This window comes from Solanum pennellii, chromosome 11 (assembly GCF_001406875.1).
Source record: "Solanum pennellii chromosome 11, SPENNV200".
Lineage (NCBI taxonomy): Eukaryota > Viridiplantae > Streptophyta > Magnoliopsida > Solanales > Solanaceae > Solanum > Solanum pennellii.
In genome coordinates, this window is record NC_028647.1 from 8423755 (window position 1) to 8445968 (window position 22214).

The window sequence follows — 22214 nt, forward strand, 5'->3', positions numbered from 1 at the left end:
TTATCATTCGCCCAATCTGAATCTGAGAAACCCCGAAGCTCCAAGTCCCCGGGTCGAATGAGTAAACCACGACCAAGAGTGCCAAAAATGTACCTGAGAATGCGTTTTAGACAATGGTAATCATGTTCACTTGGTTGATGCATGCGCTGAGCAACTCGGTTGACAATAAACTGGATGTCAGGACGGGTAATGGCCAGATATTGTAGAGCCCCAATGAGGCTGCGGAAGTGGGTGATATCGCCAAAGGGGATGTCGGCTCCATTCGTAGACGAAGAGACTGCCATCGGTGTTGATTGACTGGTGCATTGTTCCAGTCCAGCTTTCTGCAACAGATCTCGAGCATATTTTGACTGATGAAGAATAAGCCGCTGCCTGTCCGAGAAACCTCCATTCCCAGAAAATAATGTAACGGGCCAAGGTCCTTCATTTTGAAGGTAGTATGCATAGCTCGAGTGACATCCTGAATGAGAGCTGCAGTAGAGCCTGTAATAATGATATCATCTACATAGACAAGAAGAATGACTGTACCGTGTGCTGAATGTCGAGTAAACAGACTCGTGTCGTGTACGCAACACGTGAAGCCGAGTCCCTGGAGGAACGTTTTCAGACGTGTGTACCAAGCACGGGGGGCTTGCTTGAGCCCATACAGAGACTTCTGGAGTTTGCAAACATGTTGAGGGAAGCGGGGATCAACATAGCCCGGTGGTTGCGTCATGTAGATAGTTTCATCAAGCATGCCATGAAGAAAAGCATTGGAAACATCCAACTGATTGATGAGCCAATTGTTGCGCACGGCGAGTGACAGTACCAGGCGAATGGTTTCCTGCCGAATAACAGGACTGAATGTCTCGGAGTAATCAAGCCCATACTCCTGATTGTAGCCTTTAGCAACCAAACGAGCCTTGTACCTGGAAATACTGCCATCCGCATTGTGTTTAATTTTGTACACCCATTTACAGCCCACTGGGTGCCGCCCATGGGGCTTAGGTACAAGAACCCAAGTTTTCTGATCAGTCAAAGCCTTAAACTCGTCATCCATAGCATGACGCCAATAAGCATTTTTTGAGGCAACAGAGTAGGTTGTTGGTTCACTATCGGGAAGGGGTGTATTTGGTAGTATGGTAGCCTGAAAGGTTTTGGGTTTAAAGATACCGGCTTTGCCACGGGTTAACATGGGATGAGTATTGGGGGGTGGCACGGGCGGTGGTGATTCGGGGGTGGCCGGGAAGGACCCAAAACGGATCGGGCTGGAGATGTTGTGGGTATGGGGTGGTTCGGGTTGGTTGTGAGTGTGGGTGGTGGTTGCGGGTGTATTGTGGGTGACGGTCGAAGGGGTGATGAGGGGTGGTTGGGTAGTGGGTGGAGGTGTGGGGGAAGGTGGTGAGGGACCCTGTGAGTATGTTGGAAAAAGGGGAAGGACGCCAATGAATGATGTATTTGTGGAGGAGGAAATAGACTCGTAGGGAAACTCATTTTCGACAAATTTGACATGACGAGATATGTAGACTTTATGAGTTTGTGGGTCAAGACAGCGATAACCCTTGGAGGTAGGATGATAGCCCAAAAAAATACAAGGACGGGATCGGGGTTGTAATTTGTGAGTAATATGAGGGCGTAGCCAAGGGTAGGCAAGACACCCAAAGACGCGGAGGTTGGTATAATTGGGAAGTTCTTGGTAAAGGAGTTGATAGGGTGATTTGTTGGAGAGAGTGTGACTGGGCATTCTGTTAATGAGGTAGTTTGCGGTGGCTAGAGCTTCTACCCAAAAGGAGACAGGGAGATGAGATTGATGTAGAAGAGTAACCACCGTTTCAATGAGATGGCGATGCTTACGCTCAGCCACCCCATTCTGTTCGGGAGTGTATGGACAGGAGGTTTGATGTATAATTCCCAGGGATTGCAGAAACTGGCCAAAGATGTTATTGACATATTCCTTTCCATTGTCACTTCGAAAAAGTTTAACATGAGAATTGAATTGTGTTTTGACCATTTTTTCAAAAGTGACAAAGGTGGTGTATGCCTGTGATTTGTGTTTTAGTGGGTACAACCAAGTGTATTTTGTAAAATCATCCACAAAACAAATATAATAGCGAAAACCAGCAAATGAAGGAACAGCAGTAGGACCCCATAGGTCAGAATGAATAAGTTGAAAAGGTCCAGTTGTACGCTTCTCAGATAAAGTAAAAGGTAATTTATGAGATTTAGCAATTGAACAGGAGTCACAATTGTTTACATGAATGGAAGAAAAACCTAATTGAGACATTAAAGAATTTATTATTTGAGTAGACGGGTGACCCAGACGACTGTGCCACAACAGACTGTGGCCATCAGCCGAAAGAGCCACCGGAGCCACAGGAACGCTTTCTGAAACTGGGTGGGCAGACGAACTTGTGCCAGGAAGAACGTACAGACCATGCTCACAGGGGCCCTGAAAAATCACCCTCTTGGTAGTATTGTCTAGGATCTGAAAATCATTAGAGGTGAACAAGAGTGAGCAATTATTGTCTTTTGTGAATTGGTGAACTGAAAGGAGATTGGATTTAATAGAAGGGACGTGGGTAAGGTTACCTAGGTGAAAGATAGCGGTGGGGGTTTTAATGGTACCCGTGCCAGTGTGAGAAATATTAAGGGACTCACCGTTGCCAACAGTAATACCATTGGAGCCATGATATGGATTTGGAGCGTTAAGCTTGGATAGATCAGAAGTAACGTGCATGTTGGCCCCAGTATCCAACAGCCATTCAGAGGAAGGGCCGGCTTGAGATGCATAATTGGCACGGTTATCACTATTTCGGCTCTCCTCATACCGAAACCAGCAACGAACAGCGGTGTGTCCTGTTTTCTGACAGATTTGACAAGTTGGACGATCCCGCTCGTAAGTGCCCTGCCCGCCGCTGGAAGATGACTGCCCGCCGCTGCCGAAGGAGTGCAGGCTGTTGTTGCTGCCGTGCTGCTGACCGTCGTACGGCGGACGACTGCCCTGCCGACCGCCGCGCCCGCGGCCTCCGCTGTTTCTGCCGTAGCCATGGCGGCTCCCCTGCCGGCCGCCACCACGCCCCCCGCGATAGTTCTGGCTTGCGGTGAGGGCGGTGGCCGGCTCCATAACAGCGGCTTCTCGGAGAAGAAGTTTGCTCTCCAGATCCACGTTGATTTCTTCACTTTTTAGCCACGAGGAGAGAGTAGCCAGGTCAACGGGCGTTGGACTGATGCGAACCGCCTGTTTAATGGAGGAGTAAGCTGATGGGAGCCCCCGAACGACGCACATGACGAGATCTTTTTCGGGAATGATTTCATTCACGGTGTCGAGGGCTGTGATGATGGTGGAGACCTCGTCTAAATACTCCGCCAAAGTTTTCGTGCCTTTGGTAATTGTGTGGAGACGATCACGCAATTAAAAAATATGAGAGTGAGAAATTGATGCATAGCGTGTTGCGAGGGTTGTCCACAGGGCTGAAGCAGTTGTGTAGGATCGGATGTGTTTCTGAACCGTGGGAGAGATGACCGCAATCAAACATGATCGGATCTGGCCATCCACGGCTTTCCAGGCGGCATGGGCCGGATTGGTTTTTTCTGATTTGTCCATGGCTGTGATGACTACCGGCGGCGGTTCTGTGCTTCCATCGACGTATTTGAGAAGGTAATTGGCCTCAAGGGCTGTAAGAACGGTGATTTTCCATGTAGGGTAATTTATGTCTGATAATTTTTCGGGAATCAGGGCATGAAGATGCCTGAGAAGGAGTTTAACGCCAGAAGGAAGTGAATCGAGAGGATCCACCTCGGTTGTCATGGCTGCCGCCGCCCAAGAGAAGAGAGGGAACGATCAGTGCCCTAAAGAGAGAAAAAAAAACCTAGAGAAAAGAAGATCTAGGTTTTCTGGCTCTTGATACCATGAAGGAATATTAATTGTATTGAAGTGTTAACCTAATAAGGGAATACATGAGAGATATATATAGGAGATATAGGAAGGAGTACTAATCCTAATAGGACTAGGATTAGTACACAGTAAATACTAATATTATTTTATACTATTTATTTAATACTATCTGTTATTATATTTACTGTGTACTAATCCTAATAGGACTAGGATTAGTACACAGTAAATACTAATATTATTTTATACTATTTATTTAATACTATCTGTTATTAGACTGGATAGGTTCTTCATTAGCTTTAAGCTGAAACAAATAAAAATATAAAGAATTTTGCATGCAAACAAATAATGAAATACAACAACTACATATACATACATGGTCCACCACTATGACTATATCTCTTTGTCATTATCCTATTACAATTTACAGGTGTTAAATTTTTTTGGATCATTTTTAAAGGTAAGACACCATAAATCACTAAATAAGGAGTCAAGGACAAGTGTCCATATTTTCAATTATTTTAAAATTTTCTATAAATATAAAACAAAGTATGAAGTATTGAAGCATCAACAATTTTAATGAAATCACTAAAAACTAAAAAGTAAGAAGAAATAAGAGAAAAAAGATACCTGTATATTTGCTTGCTGCTTATTGCCTTGTTCTGGCAGAGAAAGAGGAAGAAGAACATACTGTTTTTGTTTTGTGCCGCAAGTCTTCTTATAATACTTCATCTTCTATTTTTTCTTGTCTTTTAGAAATTCTGTAACTTTTCGTTAATTGTAGTCTAGGGAAGTTGGGAATCGGGACAAACTCTTTCAATAATTTAAAAGGACCCTTTTTGTAACAGAAGTTTTTTTTAAAAAAAAAATAGAAGGGCCAACTGAGACATGGGTCTCGCCTTAGGTCATGCGAAGCGACTTATGGTATCTGCGCCTCGCTTCTGTGCTGAGGCGCTTTTAATTTTACTGCTTGTGCACATTCAAAGTTGGAGGGCATAATTATTTTATTGAAACCAAGTTAAGGGTCATGCTTATGTATTATGCCTAGTTATGGAGCATGATTATTTTACATAGTTTTAACTGTTTATAAAAGTTTTTCATTATTGATCAATCCAAAAGCTACTTGAACTGAAACAAATTAAGTTGAAATAGGTTAAAATGTAAATCATAACTCAATTCGTTCAATTTCTATTAAATTTTAATCATCTTTTTAATTTATTTATCAATATTTAGTACCCAATATAATCCATTTTAAGTGATTAATTAAATTTGTAAATAAAATAAGTAATATTTGAGCAACTTTCACATTTAGCAAACATAAAATATCATATTTGTATGTTAATAAATATAGTTTGCATAATTATCCTTTATAACAAACTTTATGTTTTCTATGGAGCACCAGATTGTATAAATCGTTGGTAGTCTCTCGTTTGTATAAATCGTTGACAACCTCTAAATTCAATTTTATGTGTTTATATATTTGCATAAAATTTGAATTTGCATACAATTGAATCGAAATAAAACGTTATCAATCTCTCTCTCCCTCTCTCGCTTTACACAAATACAAATTATACATTGTAATTTGTATAATCTATGTTTGTATAAAGCGAGAAAGAGAGAAGGACAAAACAGAATTGTGCAGAAGAAAATTTGTATTGTATAATTATAAGTGTATAAGAAGAAGATATAAGTATTTACATGTGTATATGCAATTTTTATCTCGCTTTATACCAACATAAACACAATTTATACATTTGTGTTTGTATGAATTGAGAGAGGGAGAGTGACGAACAAGAATTTCAAAGAGAGAAACAAATGACAATAGTTTTCTACAGATCTTAATTAAATCAAATTGTGATTATAACATTTAATTTAAATTAATAATTTGATAATATATATTTCCTCTATTTCAAAAAGAATGACCTTCTTTTTTTTAGTCTGTTTCAAAAAGAATGATTTCTTTCTTATTTTGGTTACATTTTAGTTTCAACTTTTCACGTGACATGTTTAAGGCCACAAGATCAAAGAATTTTGTACATTTGACCTAACTTTTATTTAGGACCACAAGATTCAAAAATTTCTTTGTATTCTTAAACTCCGTGTCAAGTCAAACCAAGTCATTTTTTGTAACCACAAGATTCAAAAGTCTTCTTTGTATTCTTAACCTCCGTGTCAAGTCAAACCAAGTCATTCTTTGTGAAACAGAGGGAGTAAAATTTTACCATATTTTAACAAGTTTTGGTATGAGTTAATTTCATATTTCTGTTTCTTTTATACTACTTCCTCCGTTTCAAAAAGATTGACGTAGTTTGACTTGGAACAAAGTTTAAGAAAAGAAAGAAAACTTTTTAATCTTGTAATTCTAATTTAAAGTTATGTCAAATGTACCAAAATATCCTTTAATATTATGATTCTAAACATGCCACGTGAAAAGTTAAAATTAAAATATTGCCAAAAAATAAAAAAAATTATTCTTTTTAAAACAAATTAAAAAAAAATAAAATCATTTTTTTTCAAAATTAGAATGTAATATATAAATAAATTCAGGTGACAAGATGATTTCCCTCGCGGGACAGCAGCACACTCGTGAACCAAAAAGGAAAAAAAAGAAAAAAAAAAGTCGAAACCACGGGTAGCGCCGTATCAGTTCGGAGTCGGAGCCGGAGATCGGCCATGGCTGCCGCCGGTAATCCGTTATCCTCCGCTGTCACTTTGACAGAGCCGCCACCTACTGCTCCTGGTACTGCTAATAAACCTTTGGATTTCTCTGCTGATTCAGTTCTACAGAGAATCGTACTGTCGCCTGATCAGCGTAGTCACTGTTTGGAAGCACTTAAAGCATTTAAGCAGAAAAGGTGTCACTCTCCGGACAAAATTGCCTCAGAGTTCTCCACTTTGCAGGTTCCCTTTTTCTTTTTACTCTTATTTTGTGGCTTTCGGCTATTCATTTGAAAACCTGTGTGGCGAAATTTTGATGCTTAGTTTGAAGTTTACCGTAATGTTCTTGCATAAAGAATACTAAGATATAGTATTATACTTGTACATTCAGCTGAATTAGCAGCACCTTAGTTTACTTATATTAGTTACAGTTAGCTGTTAGCCTAACGAACAATTAGTTAGAGATATTTTTAGCCAGCTAGAGACACGGATATAAACACAATGTACAAAAATTGGAGCTCAGATTGAGCCCGAATTGTCCCTTGCTTCACATTTTAATATGGTGTCAGAGCTCTAGAGTATTTCCTTGAGCTGTTTTTCAATTGGCACACCTGGTGTTAATTTCTGTAGGAATAGAAGAAATCGAACTCTTGCATCTTCCAAATCAGCTTGTTTGTCTTCAACTTTATCGATCATGTTATTCCTCATGGCTATGATCAGAATGAACAATCCACTTTTAATCCAAGTAATCTCTTTACATGCATTTTTCTGACTGTAGTAACCTTCCTTTTGATGGGATATGGTACAAATACTTTAGAAGAGGTTACTAGGATCTTTTTCCTTCAAGCATAAATTAGGTTTTATCCTTCGAGACTGTGAAAGACCAGGTACGAAACCCCACAACTTGATCAGTTGGAGAGGTTCGATGATATGGTCAATTTGTGGATTTTGAATGCTCTTGCTAGAGAAGTTGCTGATAGTGTGGACTATGTCAAGGAGTCAGTTGAATTATGGAAGGAATCAGAAGATCACGATCAAAGAAATGGTGCTAAGTTGTACCTGATTGAGAACGAAGTTAATGACAGGACTCAAGGTTTGCTTGATTACTAGCTATTACACAAAAATGAAGAAACTCTGGGAGGAATTGAACACCTTGAGTGCTAAAACACAAGATAGTTTTCGGTACACTTGTGATTCAAGGAAAATATGCATAAGGCAGAACAAGATAAGAGACTAACACAATTTCTCATGGGGTTCAATAGGTGTATATATTGAGAGGAAGCATACTTGTGATAAATTCACTGCTTTCGTAACACATGCTTTTTCCCTGCTGATTCAGGAGGAAAAACAAAAAGAGCTTCGGTCTAATAATAAGTTGGATGTACTAAGGAGTAAGGACAAGTACTATAAACTGCATGGATATTCTCAAAATTCCAATCAAAGCCTATAGGATTTCAAATAGAATTCTAAGATCAACAAGGGAAAAAGAACTGTGGCAAAATGTGCATTGTGTACCAGTGGAAATGATATATGTTAAGGTAAAGGAACCTAACCATTAAGATGAGAATCAAAATGTCAGCTTCACTAAGTAGCAATATGGATAAATTGTTAATCTGTTACAACATTTTCAATTTGGCAATGCAGGGGAGAACTCAAACCACTTTATCTCACTACTGAAGTTGTGAACTTTACCGATATTATAGCTTGTTCAATTTCTATTGAATTTAAGAAAGTTCCATGTAAATGTTTCAAAACAACGGCTGACTCATGAAATTTTAGATTCATGAGCCTCAAACCACATGACGTTCAATATTAGAACCCTATTATCAAACATTAGAACCTGTTTCTGTAGAAAAAATAGATGGTTGGCATCTCCCCAACAGGGATGGAAAGAACTTCGGGCTTTACCTGGTATGTTACCAGACACATCCTGTTAAGGTTCCCCACTTCGGTAATCTTACCCAATTCAATTTTATTTATATTGTTAAGGTTCTCTCTTTTATGTTTATTTCAAAGAAAATTAGAACTCCACTATATGCTTTATTGGTCACCATTCCAAATGGTTATAAAGTGAAGGTGATAGAAATTGGAAATGTGACATAGCACCCAACATCACTTTGCACAAAGTGTTGTTTGTGCCTCTCATATACATATTATTTTTATTCATTTCTGATAGTATCCTTAATGCGTTGTTTCATTTACTAACACTTAATGCCAACTGCATACCCCATCAATGAAGAGATCTTTGGAGATCGGCAAGGTAAAAAAGACCTGTTTCTTCTTTTTTCGGGATTGCTTAAGAGTGATACTTATGTTTATGCAGTCAATTCTTGTACTTCCATTTTTTCTTGTGATATAAATAATATACAATATCATCCCCATACATGTCATCCTTATCCAATTGTAAAATAGAAGTCCTGAAACCAAAAAAATTGGAATATTTTTGAGGTAAAACGGGGTGAATCACTTCTGAATTTCCTCGCCGAAGCAACTTTAATAGTTCTAGGTACAGAAAATGACAGCATAAATTACAAGATTTTTCTAAGGAAAAACATTCATCTATCTGATTTATATCAGACATGTTCCCTTATAGATGAGAAGTTTTTAGTCTATTGTTGTTTTTTGTCTCCCTGTTATTTCGTTTTCCTCTGATGTTATTCTGCTTCATTTGATGCGATGCTAAATTTAAGCTCCTATGGTTCAGGAAAATAGGCTGAAAGCTTCAGAAATGAAGAGTAGATGCTTGGTGGCTTTGGACAGCACAAACATCAGCAAGAATCGTTATACTGATGTCATCCCATGTATGCTAATCAGTTGTCTGTTTGTTTTCTTTGATTTTATATTGCATTATTTTTTCGAAATAATTGGATCAAGCTTCATTGCTCTCAGTTGACAATAACAGGGTTGTTTTGGACCCATGTAAAGACTACAGACCGTCAGCTAAGGGATATATCAATGCAAGCTTTATAGAGGTGGATTCCTACATCCTTCACTTGGAATTATTTAAAAAGCCACTTCCCCTACTTGCTTAGCAAACAATATTGAGTTACAACGCAAAATCTGCTTCTGACCTTTTATACTGCTCTTTTTGATTGAAGATATCTGAAGGGGTGTCTCGGTTTGTTGCAACACAAGGTCCACTAGCACACACCTTTGAAGACTTCTGGGAAATGATAATCCAGCAACGCTGTCCTGTGATTGTGATGCTTACACGATTGGTTGACAATTACAAGGTATTCAACTGTTTAGACTAAGGTATACTTGCTTTGCAACCTAAATAAGTAAACATTTTATGACTATAGTCTGATCTATAATTTTCTTTATGGAAGAGAGAACCGTCACTTTTACCTTTTTCAGTTTCTTCATTTGTAACCCCCTTCCACACACACACAGAAGTAGACCTGGCATTTTTATGCCTTGAAGAAGTTGCAAATGAATCTTTGTTAGGTCTTGAACTTTTATCTTAAGATACAAAACCGAAGCAAGGAAGCCTGGCATGGAAAGGCTCAAGAAAAAAGTATCTTACAAATATACCTTCCATGCGTTCGCCCATAGAGCTTTGGTGTAGCACTAAGGGCGCTACACGCTATGTTTGGGTTAGCGCTCGTCATGTGTTTGAACTTTGTTGCAGACAAAAGGTTGGAATTTAAGTGAGGAAGAATAGAGGTTTGACCATTATTCAAGGAGTTTCGAACTATTTGCTCATGGACGTGGAAAATTTTCTGGTTATTATAAAAAGATGTTCCTTTTGTTCCTCCATCTTTGCTCCTAAACCTGCGATACTGAAAGGCTAATGTTGATATTGCTAATTAGCATCCTCATTACTTCATGTGTTCTTTCCTCATTTCTTTTTTGGCTCCAGCGTCAAGCAGGGTGTCATGGGTTTAAGGTTTGTACTTTGCTAAATACTTGTGACTTAAACATATCTTGCTACCCTATACCTATTCTTCTTTCTTCAAATATGCATGAGCTTGAACTTAGATTGAGTATTCCACGTGGATATTGAGTAATCTTATGGACATTGCGCATTGTCAAGTTTGTGATCTAGAGATGAAAATATAGATTGGAGGGAGCAATTGTTGCCAGAGGAACTAGCATATGCGGGTGTAGGACCAAATTAGTATTCAATCACAGCAACAATAATAACGCCTCAGTACCAAATAAATTAGGGATCGGCTATATGAATCACTGGCCATGTTTCCAGTCTCATCTCAGGACAATATTATACAAATTAGAAATAGTAAAGTAAAATGTACTAAAAGTTCTATATATATTTTTCGTTTAGACTCATCTTGGACCAGTATTATGCAAAATAAAAATAGAAGTAAAATCTACTAGGCGTTCTCTATATTTCGAATTATATATAGAATCAGAATTCAAGAAAAATGGTTAGAATTAGAGATTTATCTCTTTCAGCAAAGGAGTTCTATTCATTTTGTTGGGACATCATCTTTTTTGCATCTGTGTTTTGTCTTTTATTTTTCATTTTAGATTTCAGGAGCCCCTCTTAGAAGCACACTGAAGCCTGAACGACTTTGTCTTATTCTAATAGAATAGTGTTGTCTCAGGATATTGTGTGCTAGGGCTTCCGGGTTGACGCTGGGTCATATGATCTTTGGAGGAATTAGAGTAGTCTGTTGTAGAAAACCCTTTTTACCTTTATGATATGGTTTGTGCCTCACATCTTGTCTCAATTGCATTTCCAATTTTTATCAGATAAATGGAAGCAATTAAAAGGTAGGAAGATGTGTTCTCGCTGCATGGCCATTATCCTAAGTCTGTAATTTTTTGACCAGTATCGGAATTGCTATTCCCTACTTTAGTCAGTTTTCAGACTTGTTAACTGTCGTGTCTATTTTAGCATTTTGTTCTAGTGAGTTCCCACTTGAAATATATGTGATTCCTGTTGACCTATATTCAGTATTAGCAGTTTTATATTTACCTTCTCGTTTGATGAAATCAAATGCAGATGGTGAAGTGTGGGGACTACTTTCAGGCAGAGGATGGGCCTAGAACATTTGGCAATATATGTATTGTGACAAAATATATAACGAGTGATGCCTCCTTAGTATTGCGAACTCTGGAGGTGAACTATATTGAGGTTAGTAAATTCTTGTCAGCCCTTGTATGGTACAAGAAATAAACATGAATGAAAATATCTTATCTTGTCATTGACCGTTGAGTTTGGAACCAGCTTAAGATAATCTTTTAACCAATATCTGTGATGGAGGATGGTTGAATTTGACGGTTTCATACTTAATTTCTGCACTGTATGTGTACACAGAGTTGGCTTGCATTGTATTACAACAATAGATTTTCAGTGTCCTGTTATAAGCTCTGTTCTATTAAATTTGATGTCCTGAAAAGAAACACCTGATTACCTTAGAAGGAATTTAGTTTTCATTTTTAAAATAGATTTTCCGTATTACTCTTGCACACTGAATATGGTAGTTTTCATTGTTCACCATGTCTTGTTTCTACTGCTGCCTTACTTTCCGTAACTTACAGAACTTCTTTAAGTGATGCAATGTCCTCTGATCAGTCCAAATCCTTTCTTGTCGGCTTTATCTCGAATCGGTCTTCACTTTGGCTGGTTCCTTATCCTTGAAGCTGAGTATAATCAGTTTCTTTGTTGTGTTATATACCCAAGATTTCCTTTTTTTTTTCTTTTAACATTCTATTTTTTTTTCAGAACTGTCATAAAATCATTGTTCTCAGGGGCTCTACTGAAGTAGGATCCTATATCGTTAATTTCTGGGTTTTTCTTCCCCTATGGTTCCTCAAAGCTGATATATAGAACCAAGTTTAATGAGAGACAATTAATTGATGCAGTTTCATCTAGGATTGCACTGATTATCTTCATAAAGTTATTTATTCTCGATAGTCCAAAACTAGTGATCTAGGCTTCTCCAGCAAAGAATCGACGCATGCCGAGTAGACTACAATTTGTGGCACCATATCCTACCTAGTTTGGTTCACATCTCCTGATAAAAATGCTTGTACTGAATTTTAAATCTGGTTTAGCAAGAGCGGACTGCTGAATATTATCACGCCCCTTTGAAATAAACTGTGTCAATAAGTTGAACTTGAACAATTTGCACAAATTTGGTGATTCTTGGGTAAAATCCATAATTTATCCGATAAGGGTAGACCTCATTATATTCTCGCAAACTTCTTTCAATACATGCAATCTTTTCAAAATCTCCATTGTACCTAAACTTGGCAGTTACTTCGTATTCTATAGAAGATTCTGCTTTGAATTCTGCATATCTGCTGTCATCAGGAGCTTATTCGTACCAAGTTCTATCTGTCTTTTCACTACATCCTCCATCAAATCTAAATATAAGATACATTCCATAAGATATATATTCCTTCAAGTTCTCTATTGTTCATAAATAATTTGCTTATCATTTTCTGTGCACTCTCTCTGTTCCACATTATATGACACTGTACTATTGGGAGAGTCGGACAGCTTTTCTTTAACCACTAACTCTTTCATGTGCTTTAATCTTATATATTTTAAATTATGAGTTGTAATTTATAGTGCTGTCTATCTAGCTTAATTATTTAAAATCTTATTTTAGCAAGATTAAGAAGTCAATGTCTGAAGTGAGAGCGAATATTAGAAGGTTGCCCCTCATACTTTGAGCCAAGTCATTCTTTTTTGAAATGGAGGGGGTAGTATCTATGAATTTTCTAACATAAAGATCTTTATATCTTCTGCTATCCAGAGTATATTCAGTCCCTTCCATCTTTTTAATACATCTCCCTAATGCTATTTATCTTTTGCACTTATATTTTTTATATTTCTTATTATCTTTTGTGCTCTCTGGGTAATGTACAATGATATGAAGTTACCAGTTTAAAAAATAATAATGTACAATGATATGCTCCTACTTTCTCATTTCCTGTACGGCATTTTTCATTTAGCCTGTTTACATATTGATATTTTTTCTTTGTATCTTAATGTTGTCCTTGTTAACAGCTATACCTTCTTTTACTTACCCCGATCTCGCAGATATTTCCTAATGATGACGCCATATCCTCAATCCGATTAGTTCTTAACAAATTAGTATTCACAATTTGTGAGGGTCGTTCTAGCTATATAAGAAATCCTTGATTAATAATAACATAATAAGATAAATAACTTACTTCAGAAATCAGTATTGAATAAGTATTTGATCCATTGCATAACCATTTCAGTATTTAAGTTCAAGTAAATTACCATAGGATATATTCTTTCTCGTTTTCTAACAACTGGTTGATATTCACACTTTGTTTGCGTATCATTTTTTCATGATAAGGTAAAGTATATTATTGACAATTGTGGAAACCCCTATACAAGTAGTACACCAAAAAGGAAGAACCTACACCAAAATATGGTTCTCAACAAAAGAGACCCAATCCTCTCTACCAATAGGGTGCTTATCATTTTTTCTTAAATCAAATTTTCTTCTATCTGTATCTTCTATCTATATGTTTTCTAATACAAGGATCTTCATCATATCTTCTGTCATCAAGAGTATAGTTAGTGTCATACAGAGTCCTATCTATTTTCCATCAGTGTTGAGCCCATTGCAGATTTAAAAAAAAATAGCATCTGGGTAGCTCATTTTTAACACCTTTAAATCTGCCAATAAGATACCCTTCAAGGAGCTCTTTCCTTTCCTTAATTCTGCTCCCATCTACCTCAGTGGCATAAACTCTGTGATATCGCTGATGCTTCTTTGTTCATTTCTGGTCAACTATTTAACTGGGCTGCTTCAGCATAGAAATCTGCTGAGAGGTCTATTTAGTCTCTAAACCCTTGTCTATGAACATCTTGTTAGCTAAGTCATGGCACGATAATCACACTTATTCAGACTCCCTGGAAAGTTAGTGTACTCATATATTTCCATACCTGTTATAAGTTCTATGGCACTACATATTCATGTGCTTGTTCCTTCTCACTCAATTTCCTGTAGATCTCCACTGTTCTTTTGGATGCTAGCATAACCTTTGGCAGATCCATAGGATCTCTCTGCGGACCGTCAATCTCGACTAAGGATTTCGGATTTCCTTCTCTCGATCTATTCTTAACAGACTAACAGTATTCATACTCCGCAATGGTTTCTATAATGTCAAAGCATTGATTCCCGGCTGTATAGAAGTCTCTCCCCATTCACTGTTTACGTGCTAAGTTTTCAGTCAATCAGTTTTCTAGCCACCATGCCTTAGGCGTAACTTACTGAGTGATCCCCAAATACAAAGTGTGATGAGAGAGAAAATCCTATTGCTTCTGGAATGTTGAGCTAACTGTGGATGCGGGAATTCACCTTCAGAGTATCTGAAACTGGATCTTGTGGTTGAAGAGTGTTTCTCATATTAACATGAAGTTGGCTCTGTCCCAGCAGCACATGTAAACACGGAGCGTCTAAGGTCAGTGCAAGATAAGTTTTAGAAAAGCGCTAAGTAGTTTTAGGCTAAGTTGTGCGGACTCTTCACTTTCGATGCCGCACCTGTGTTGGATTCTCCAAAAATACTCTGCTTTTGGAGATTCTGACATGCACCCGTTGACATTTTTGAAGAGTCTAAGCAACATAGGTTTAGGTGAATGTTTCCCTGGTCAATCCTGCATATTAGATTAAGGTTATGATCTTTAATAATTATATCTTTATGCCTTTATATTTTACATATGTATATTAAGTACTAGTCAGTAGTGCTGGTGTGATTGCTTATACTCAACCACAACTACACCTCAGTCCCAAACAAATTGGGGTCGGCAAGGATTGCTTGTACTCATCCCTTCAAATTTGATTTCTCTCTCCCTTGTAAGACCCAGCCCATTATCCCAATATTAGCTGGACCTGATGGGGTGACGTTGTTTTATTCCCCTATCTTCTGGCGCCAATAGTCATCTCTACTTAGACTCAACTTTGATAGATCTTTTGTTCTGTTATGTAGAAGCTAAAATACCCACCTGATCTGCTTCTCTTACTATGTGCCAGTCAGAAGAACCACCTTTGTGTGTTTTACACATTCAGTATCCTGAATGGCCTGACCATGGAGTTCCCAGAGACACACTTGCTGTTCGTGAGATTCTGAAACGGACGTACAATGTGCCTCTTGGTCTTGGACCAATTGTAGTACACTGCAGGTTTCTATGATCACTGTCCCTGTAAATGTGCTTTTTGAATTCTGTTATTTAATTGTTTGTGTTGCTTGATGCCTCATTCTCTTGTACAGTGCTGGTATCGGTAGGACTGGAACATATTGCACAATCCATAATACCATCCAGAGAATACTGGGTGGAGATATGTCTGCTCTTGACATCGTTAATACAGTAGCCAATTTTAGGTCTCAGCGAATTGGGATGGTCCAGACCATGGTACAGCTCCTCCTCCTTTTTTTGGTCCTTTTCAATTTTCCAATATGCTTCCTTTTTGGCTTCATTTTAACTACCTACTGCTGATTATAAGACTACCGGAGGAGCAATAGTTTCTGATTTTTAAAGTATAGACCACATCCAGCTTTTTTCTGAAAACTTTAGCTGATTGCTGGTATAGAACATAGTGAGTTCATGTTAGTTAAACATATTGAAAGGGCTAAGCTATTGTTTTTAATCCTTCCGTATACCCTCAGAGTATCAGTGATGCTAAAGGCTTGCTTGAGGTGTGTTTTAAGTCCTGGAACTAGGTGAAGCTCAAGTTAAATGCATTACATCGTTTAGATGGAGCTTTGTGCAGTTACCAAGGGACCAAGACATGCGCCTGTCTTTGAGGGGTAGCACCATACAATTAAAAAGATGTTGGCAAAGTGATATTAATTGTTAATCATGCATTAGTGATTAGGAATAAGACTAAAAGAATTAGTATAAGAAAATTCTTTGTTAGAAACTTAAATGTATTTTACATTTAAATCGGAAATTCAAATTAGCTGTGGGACTTGATTGACATGATTTCTTCTGTGACTTGATTGACATATTTATAGTTCTGTGTTTTCAAGGTTTTTGTTCAAATAATTATCGCTTGGATTTTAATTTTTTTTTCGTGAATTGCATATGTTTTAAAAAAAACCTTTAATTGATTTTCTTTGTTAAGCCACTTAAAGCCCCAACACACCTTGACACTTCCCTATGCGTTTCATTACTGGCAATTCGTGACTACAAGAATATTGGTCTTTTTTACTGCTCAGTCGTTGTAGAGGGAAAGGTCCATAAATCATACCTTCTGAGGGCAAACATGTTCCATATTCTCAGCTATCTTCTTCTAAAAATTTTAAGTATTCTTCACCCCGATATCTGTATTACTTTTTATATTTAAGGGAACCACCCAGCTTCCAAACATGGATTCGAATGTCTGGATGGGATTTTATAAAAACATGAGAGATAACTGAACAATTAGGGAGGACCGGTATCTTACTCCCTACTGCTATATGAGTTGGACAGGTCCAACTCAGATACAAAATGCTCCTAATCGTTGCATTGCAACTACTTCTACACTCATCCTCCTTACAAGTGTAAAAGCGTAGTGTCTACTCTACAGTTAAGGGACTCCCCAGTATCACAAGGATAATTCTATTTAACCTTACCTAAACTACTGTAGATAAGCAACCTTGTGAACTTGTGACTTAGGTTCCTATGTTCTCATTGATTATCTTTTATAGTTGTTTAGTTTTTTATCATGCCTAATATCTAAACTCTATTATGTTCCAGGATCAATACCTTTTCTGCTATGATGCCATTATTGATGAACTGGAAGACCTAGTTTCAGATGACAATGGAGAGAAGAATCTGTAGTGGTAATTTTCACTTTGTTGTAAGTTCAATTGGTTGCTGCAGCAAGTAGAAGCACATGCATTGATTTTTCTCAACCTATATACTCTCTATATCTTGGTAGTCATGTCCGAAACATCAAACCCATCAATTTGTTGTCTTAACTTTTTACAGTAGCAATGAGTTAACAAGATCTTGGATTCTTGCTCACAATGGGATATGAAACAGTAGTTATGCTGAAGACACAAATCAGTTGGCTCTACTACAGTTGCTTCGTCTCGCTCTCTTTGCGTGGGATCCCAAGTTGTTCAAGAGATACCTGTTGCTATTTCCATCGACCTGAGAACTCATTTGGATGCACTATTTGAAATGCAAAGTTGAATGCCGATGTAAGATGTATCCTTTGGCTGACTGAATATAATGAAGTTACAATCTTTGCAGATCCAGAAAATTATATTTCTGGTCATTATGGTTTTGCCGAGTAAACACGCTCATTCAACACTAAACTCTTATGTTGATGTGGATTTGAAATGGTGTATGCTGAAATATTTAAGTTGAATACTTTTTAAGTTTACACAGTTTTACCCACATATGTTTTGTACAAGTTAGGTTAACTACACCTTAGTCTATAAGTTAGGTTACCTTTTAATCTCTTTTTTTTCCCCTTGGTTTAAAATCACCATTTGTCCAAGTCTAAACCAAGCTACCAAAGATGGCTTGCATTGAATTATGCATCTTAAAACAAACCTTCAATTGTTTTTACCTTGCCTTATGGATTCACGAGTGCTTTATTATTAATTATTGATGCACTTAATAGAGGCAATTTGAGGTTATACACCTCTTTCATTTTTTCACATAATTTCTTTGCAAGTCAGATAGGTATTTCTTTTTGTTTAAATAGGGGTTTTCTTTTTTTTTTCGGTCGAAGAATTCTTATTTTTATATTGAAATGTGGTTACTATACATTAACGATCAACTGATCTCAATCATGTAGGAATTTAATTTCTCCAATAGTTTCGACTTAGACATACATAAACTAAGTAATAATCTAAGAGAAAATGGTCAAATGAACCCTAGTCTATTATCGAATTTTCAACTACATACTTTTACTTCACGGGAATTTTATTACCCCTGAATTATTTAAAATTGAAATTAGTACCTCCTTAAATGCTTACATGGCAAAGTAAGTGTATTTCACTCTCTCAAAGAGAGTTTAGGATTAAAAAAAATAATTAAAACTTTATTTTTAATATTCTATTTATTTTTATTTTTTTCTTTCTTTGCTCATCTCTTTTCTTCTTCTTACAATTTAGTAGAGTATCCATGGTAGTTATCAAATTTCACTATCACGATCTGAAAACACCATCACTATAATATCTATTAACACACCATAATTCCTAGATAGAAATCTCTTTCCTAATCAGTACACAATAAAAAATTATCAAGTAAATTACTCTACTCTCATTTTCAAAATCAATTGTTAGCCATTAAAGTACCATTGAAATATCATTTTGAGGCTATTGTAGCAATTTTTTTTATTTAATGAAATTCATTCAAACAACTTAATAATGTTGGGGAACTCTTAAAAATTAAAATTCTCAAAATATCCTCATCGATAGATTTTGACCGATAATTTATTATTTAGGTCATTCTTATTGAATCCCTGCTCTTGCAAAAATGACGTAGAGGGTTGTCATTTCTCTAATTACCATCATAATTTTTTTCACTTTTCAAGCTTTTTACTTGTAGCTCTATGATAAGATGGAATTAAAAGATGGAAGAGGAAGAACAATAAAAGAAGAGAAAGAAATAAAAGGAAAAAAAAGAAAAGAAAGAACAACAGAATAAAATAATTAGTCAAAAAGGATAAAAAATACACTTGTCAAACGCGTGGATTTCACTTATCAACATAAATGTGGTTGTGACTTTTTAAGGAGGTAATAATTTCGATTATGAATAATTCAGGGGGCAATAGGCCCCCGTAAATATATGTGTGTAGTTGAAAATTCAATAATAGGTTGGAGTTCATTTGACTATTTTCTCATATATTATTATAATAGATACAAATATAAACAACATAACTATATTGAATCTTTATGCTTATTTCAAATTACATAAAAGTAAGATTTATGAAGTATTTGTCAGATCAATAATATAGATTGCATGGGGTGAGTTAGTTGGATCAAAAACTTGGATGTTCAGAAGATGAGAGTAGAAAAAAATTAAAATATTGAGATAAATATGTATATCATATTTGAAGGCATATGAATGAAACAAAAATGTTTGAGACAAAATACACTACAAAAAAAAACAGTGTTTAGCGACGGATATTAGCGACGGAATTAATTACGTCGCTATATAACTACGAATTAGCAACGAAGTAGTCATTTCGTTGCAAAATTTACAAATATTTTTTTGAGTTAAAATATAACAACGGATTGACGACAGAATATGTTTTTTGTGGCCAAATAATAGCGGGAAACTTTGGCGCCTTAAATTTTGCTACAGATTTCGCAACAAAGTAAGTTTTAAAAATTTAATAATATATTGCGACGGAATTAGTGACAGACAAGCTTGCTAGTATGTAAAATATATTTTTATGGACTTTAAATTACGTATTGACAGAAATTTCTGTCTCTAAAAATTAATGTAAATAATTATATTTATTTATAGCGATGGATATCAGAATCCGTCGCTAAGTTCGTTGCAATAATTTTTACACAAAAAGAAAACAAAATTACAATCCCTTAAATAGGGTTTTATCTCTCTATCAAAAGTTTCAAGAGCTGCGCAGCAGCTGAGTTAAGAATTCTCTGGTCTCCTTCACCTTTCACCGGTCTTCTTGAGGTAAGAAATCATTTCTCCGGTCTCCTTCTCCTTTCGATTGTTCCCGTCTTAGGTGAACGGTGAAATTGCTCCTGTTTCCTTCATCCTCAGGTCAAAGGTGAGCTTCTACCTTTGGTCATTTCTCTTTTTTCATATGTTCGGTGAGCTTCTAGTCCGATGAAGAGGAGGGTTTTGACTTCTATTTGGTGAAAAATAATTGGGAAAACGGGATAGGGTTATCAGGGAAGAACATTAGTCTTCTTTAAATTTTCTTGAATACGTGATGTTAGGCATATTGATAAACCACATTGTCTACTAAACTCACTCTAACACAACGAAAAATCGTCGATAAAATCACTTCTGATGGAAGTTCTTCTTCTGCTTCACCACCTAAAACTTGTAAGCAGTGTTTCAAAAATAAAATGATACTTGCTAATTATGTACACATTATAAGATACTTGTATTTATTTATTGTATGTTCTCTTTAAGCATTGCAGGTAGCTTAACAAATCTTACAGATATAACTTGCTAAAAGTTGATAGAAAAAGAGAATTCAAAAAAGATAAATAGGTATTGACATGATTTATCAATTAGATTTTAATGATGAGTACATATCTCAATGATGTTTTAAGATAAGAGTGTGTGCTCTATCTACTTTAGCATTCACAGTGAGATATGACATGAGAATGAGGCGTTTCAATGGCTTAAATTAGCTTCTACATTCATTAGCAAAAGAAGAGATTTTCTATTGTTCTTAGTCTCTTCTTATGAAATTGTTAGTAGAAGCTTCAACACTAGTTGTTTGGTACGTTCATTTCTAAAGATTTTATGTGTTAGCTATAAACTTTTATCATGATCTCGATGAAATGTATGTGTTTTCCTTGTGTCTTTTCTTTTAGTGTTGAAAGGATTGAGTTAACTATTGTTTTTAATATTTTACTTTCTTTCGTTACTGTTGTTTGCTTCTACTTTGCTCTAATTTCTGATTTTGAAAAAAATTTAGATTTTTTTTTGACTCTAACCTTGCTTCCTTCTACTTTGCTTGACGAAATTCTCGATATCTCGAGATAACAGTGACAAGAAGTTTCCAAGCTTTTCACTGTCTAGTCATTGCCTTGAAACTGCTTGGAGAAAGGTAACGTTTCCTTCGTAATCTTCTCCTCGTCTTCTTCTATTCATGATATGCCTCTTCTTCTATTTTTATGATATGCCTCGTTAGTCTGTTGTTGTTGTTGTTGTTGTTGTTGTATCACTGTTTTTTGTAGATGATAATTGATGAATTTAATTTGCTATACATGGGTTCTTAATGGATTTTGTTGATTCATATTAATGTGAAAGTTGACTTTTATCGTTTAGTATTTAGTATTGACGCTTATTTGTTTCTTTTTGTTTGAATCTATTTTAGGTGAATACTCTTCTCTATGTCGTAGAATCTCTATTCTTCATTTTTATTGTCTGTAAGCCTATGTTTTACATTCAGTTTTGCTACTGTTAATGATGGTCTTTTCAACTGTAATGCTTCAATACCTTTTTGTTTGTCATCAATTTTGTGGGACTAAGTCTGCCTAGTGAATAATTGTAGAAATTATTTTTGTTTTGCCTAAATGCATGTTTTATTATTATTTGATGAAAGAGAGTGACAATACCTTCTGGTCCACAGTTTGTGCTTGTTACTGATTTTTATTTCTTGTAAATTTAAACTTTATTAGGAACATGAATAATCTAGAGCGTGGTTGGATGTATGATAGGTTGGATGGTCAAGGGCCTATAAATTCTAGTTTTGTAATTGGAGTGGATAAATTTATCCAATTTGCATGTTTGCAACAGAATCACATGAGTGGCAATAAAGTTAGATGTCCATGTAAGAAATGTCACAACTTTAGGTTCATGGATGTTGAAAAGAATAAGCATCACCTTTATAAATGTCACGACCCAAAATGGGCCGCGACTGGCACCCACACTTATCCTACTATGTGAGCGAACCAACCAATCCAATTCCCAACATTTGTACCATAATAAACAGAAAATTAATGCGGAAGACTTAAAACTCATTAATGAAAATCGATTAAATAACTTATAAAAACTCAATACTATTTATTCCCAAAA

At 36.2% G+C, this 22214-nt stretch overlaps 1 protein-coding gene and 1 non-coding gene across 2 annotated transcripts; both read left to right on the forward strand.

The window, feature by feature from the left end:
- Window positions 1-6432: 6432 nt before the first annotated feature.
- Window positions 6433-17929, forward strand: LOC107002969 (protein-tyrosine-phosphatase PTP1-like). The gene is made up of 9 exons (XM_015201193.2): window positions 6433-6772; window positions 9234-9330; window positions 9419-9501; window positions 9628-9762; window positions 11499-11630; window positions 15517-15665; window positions 15755-15896; window positions 17223-17308; window positions 17457-17929. Exons 1-8 carry the CDS (start codon window positions 6545-6547, stop codon window positions 17304-17306), a joined length of 1050 nt encoding a protein of 349 aa, XP_015056679.1. The 5' UTR covers window positions 6433-6544; the 3' UTR covers window positions 17307-17308; window positions 17457-17929.
- Window positions 8372-8502, forward strand: LOC114074983. Its single transcript, XR_003575360.1, has one exon. It is a non-coding gene; the product is annotated as a U6atac minor spliceosomal RNA (small nuclear RNA).
- Window positions 17930-22214: the final 4285 nt, after the last annotated feature.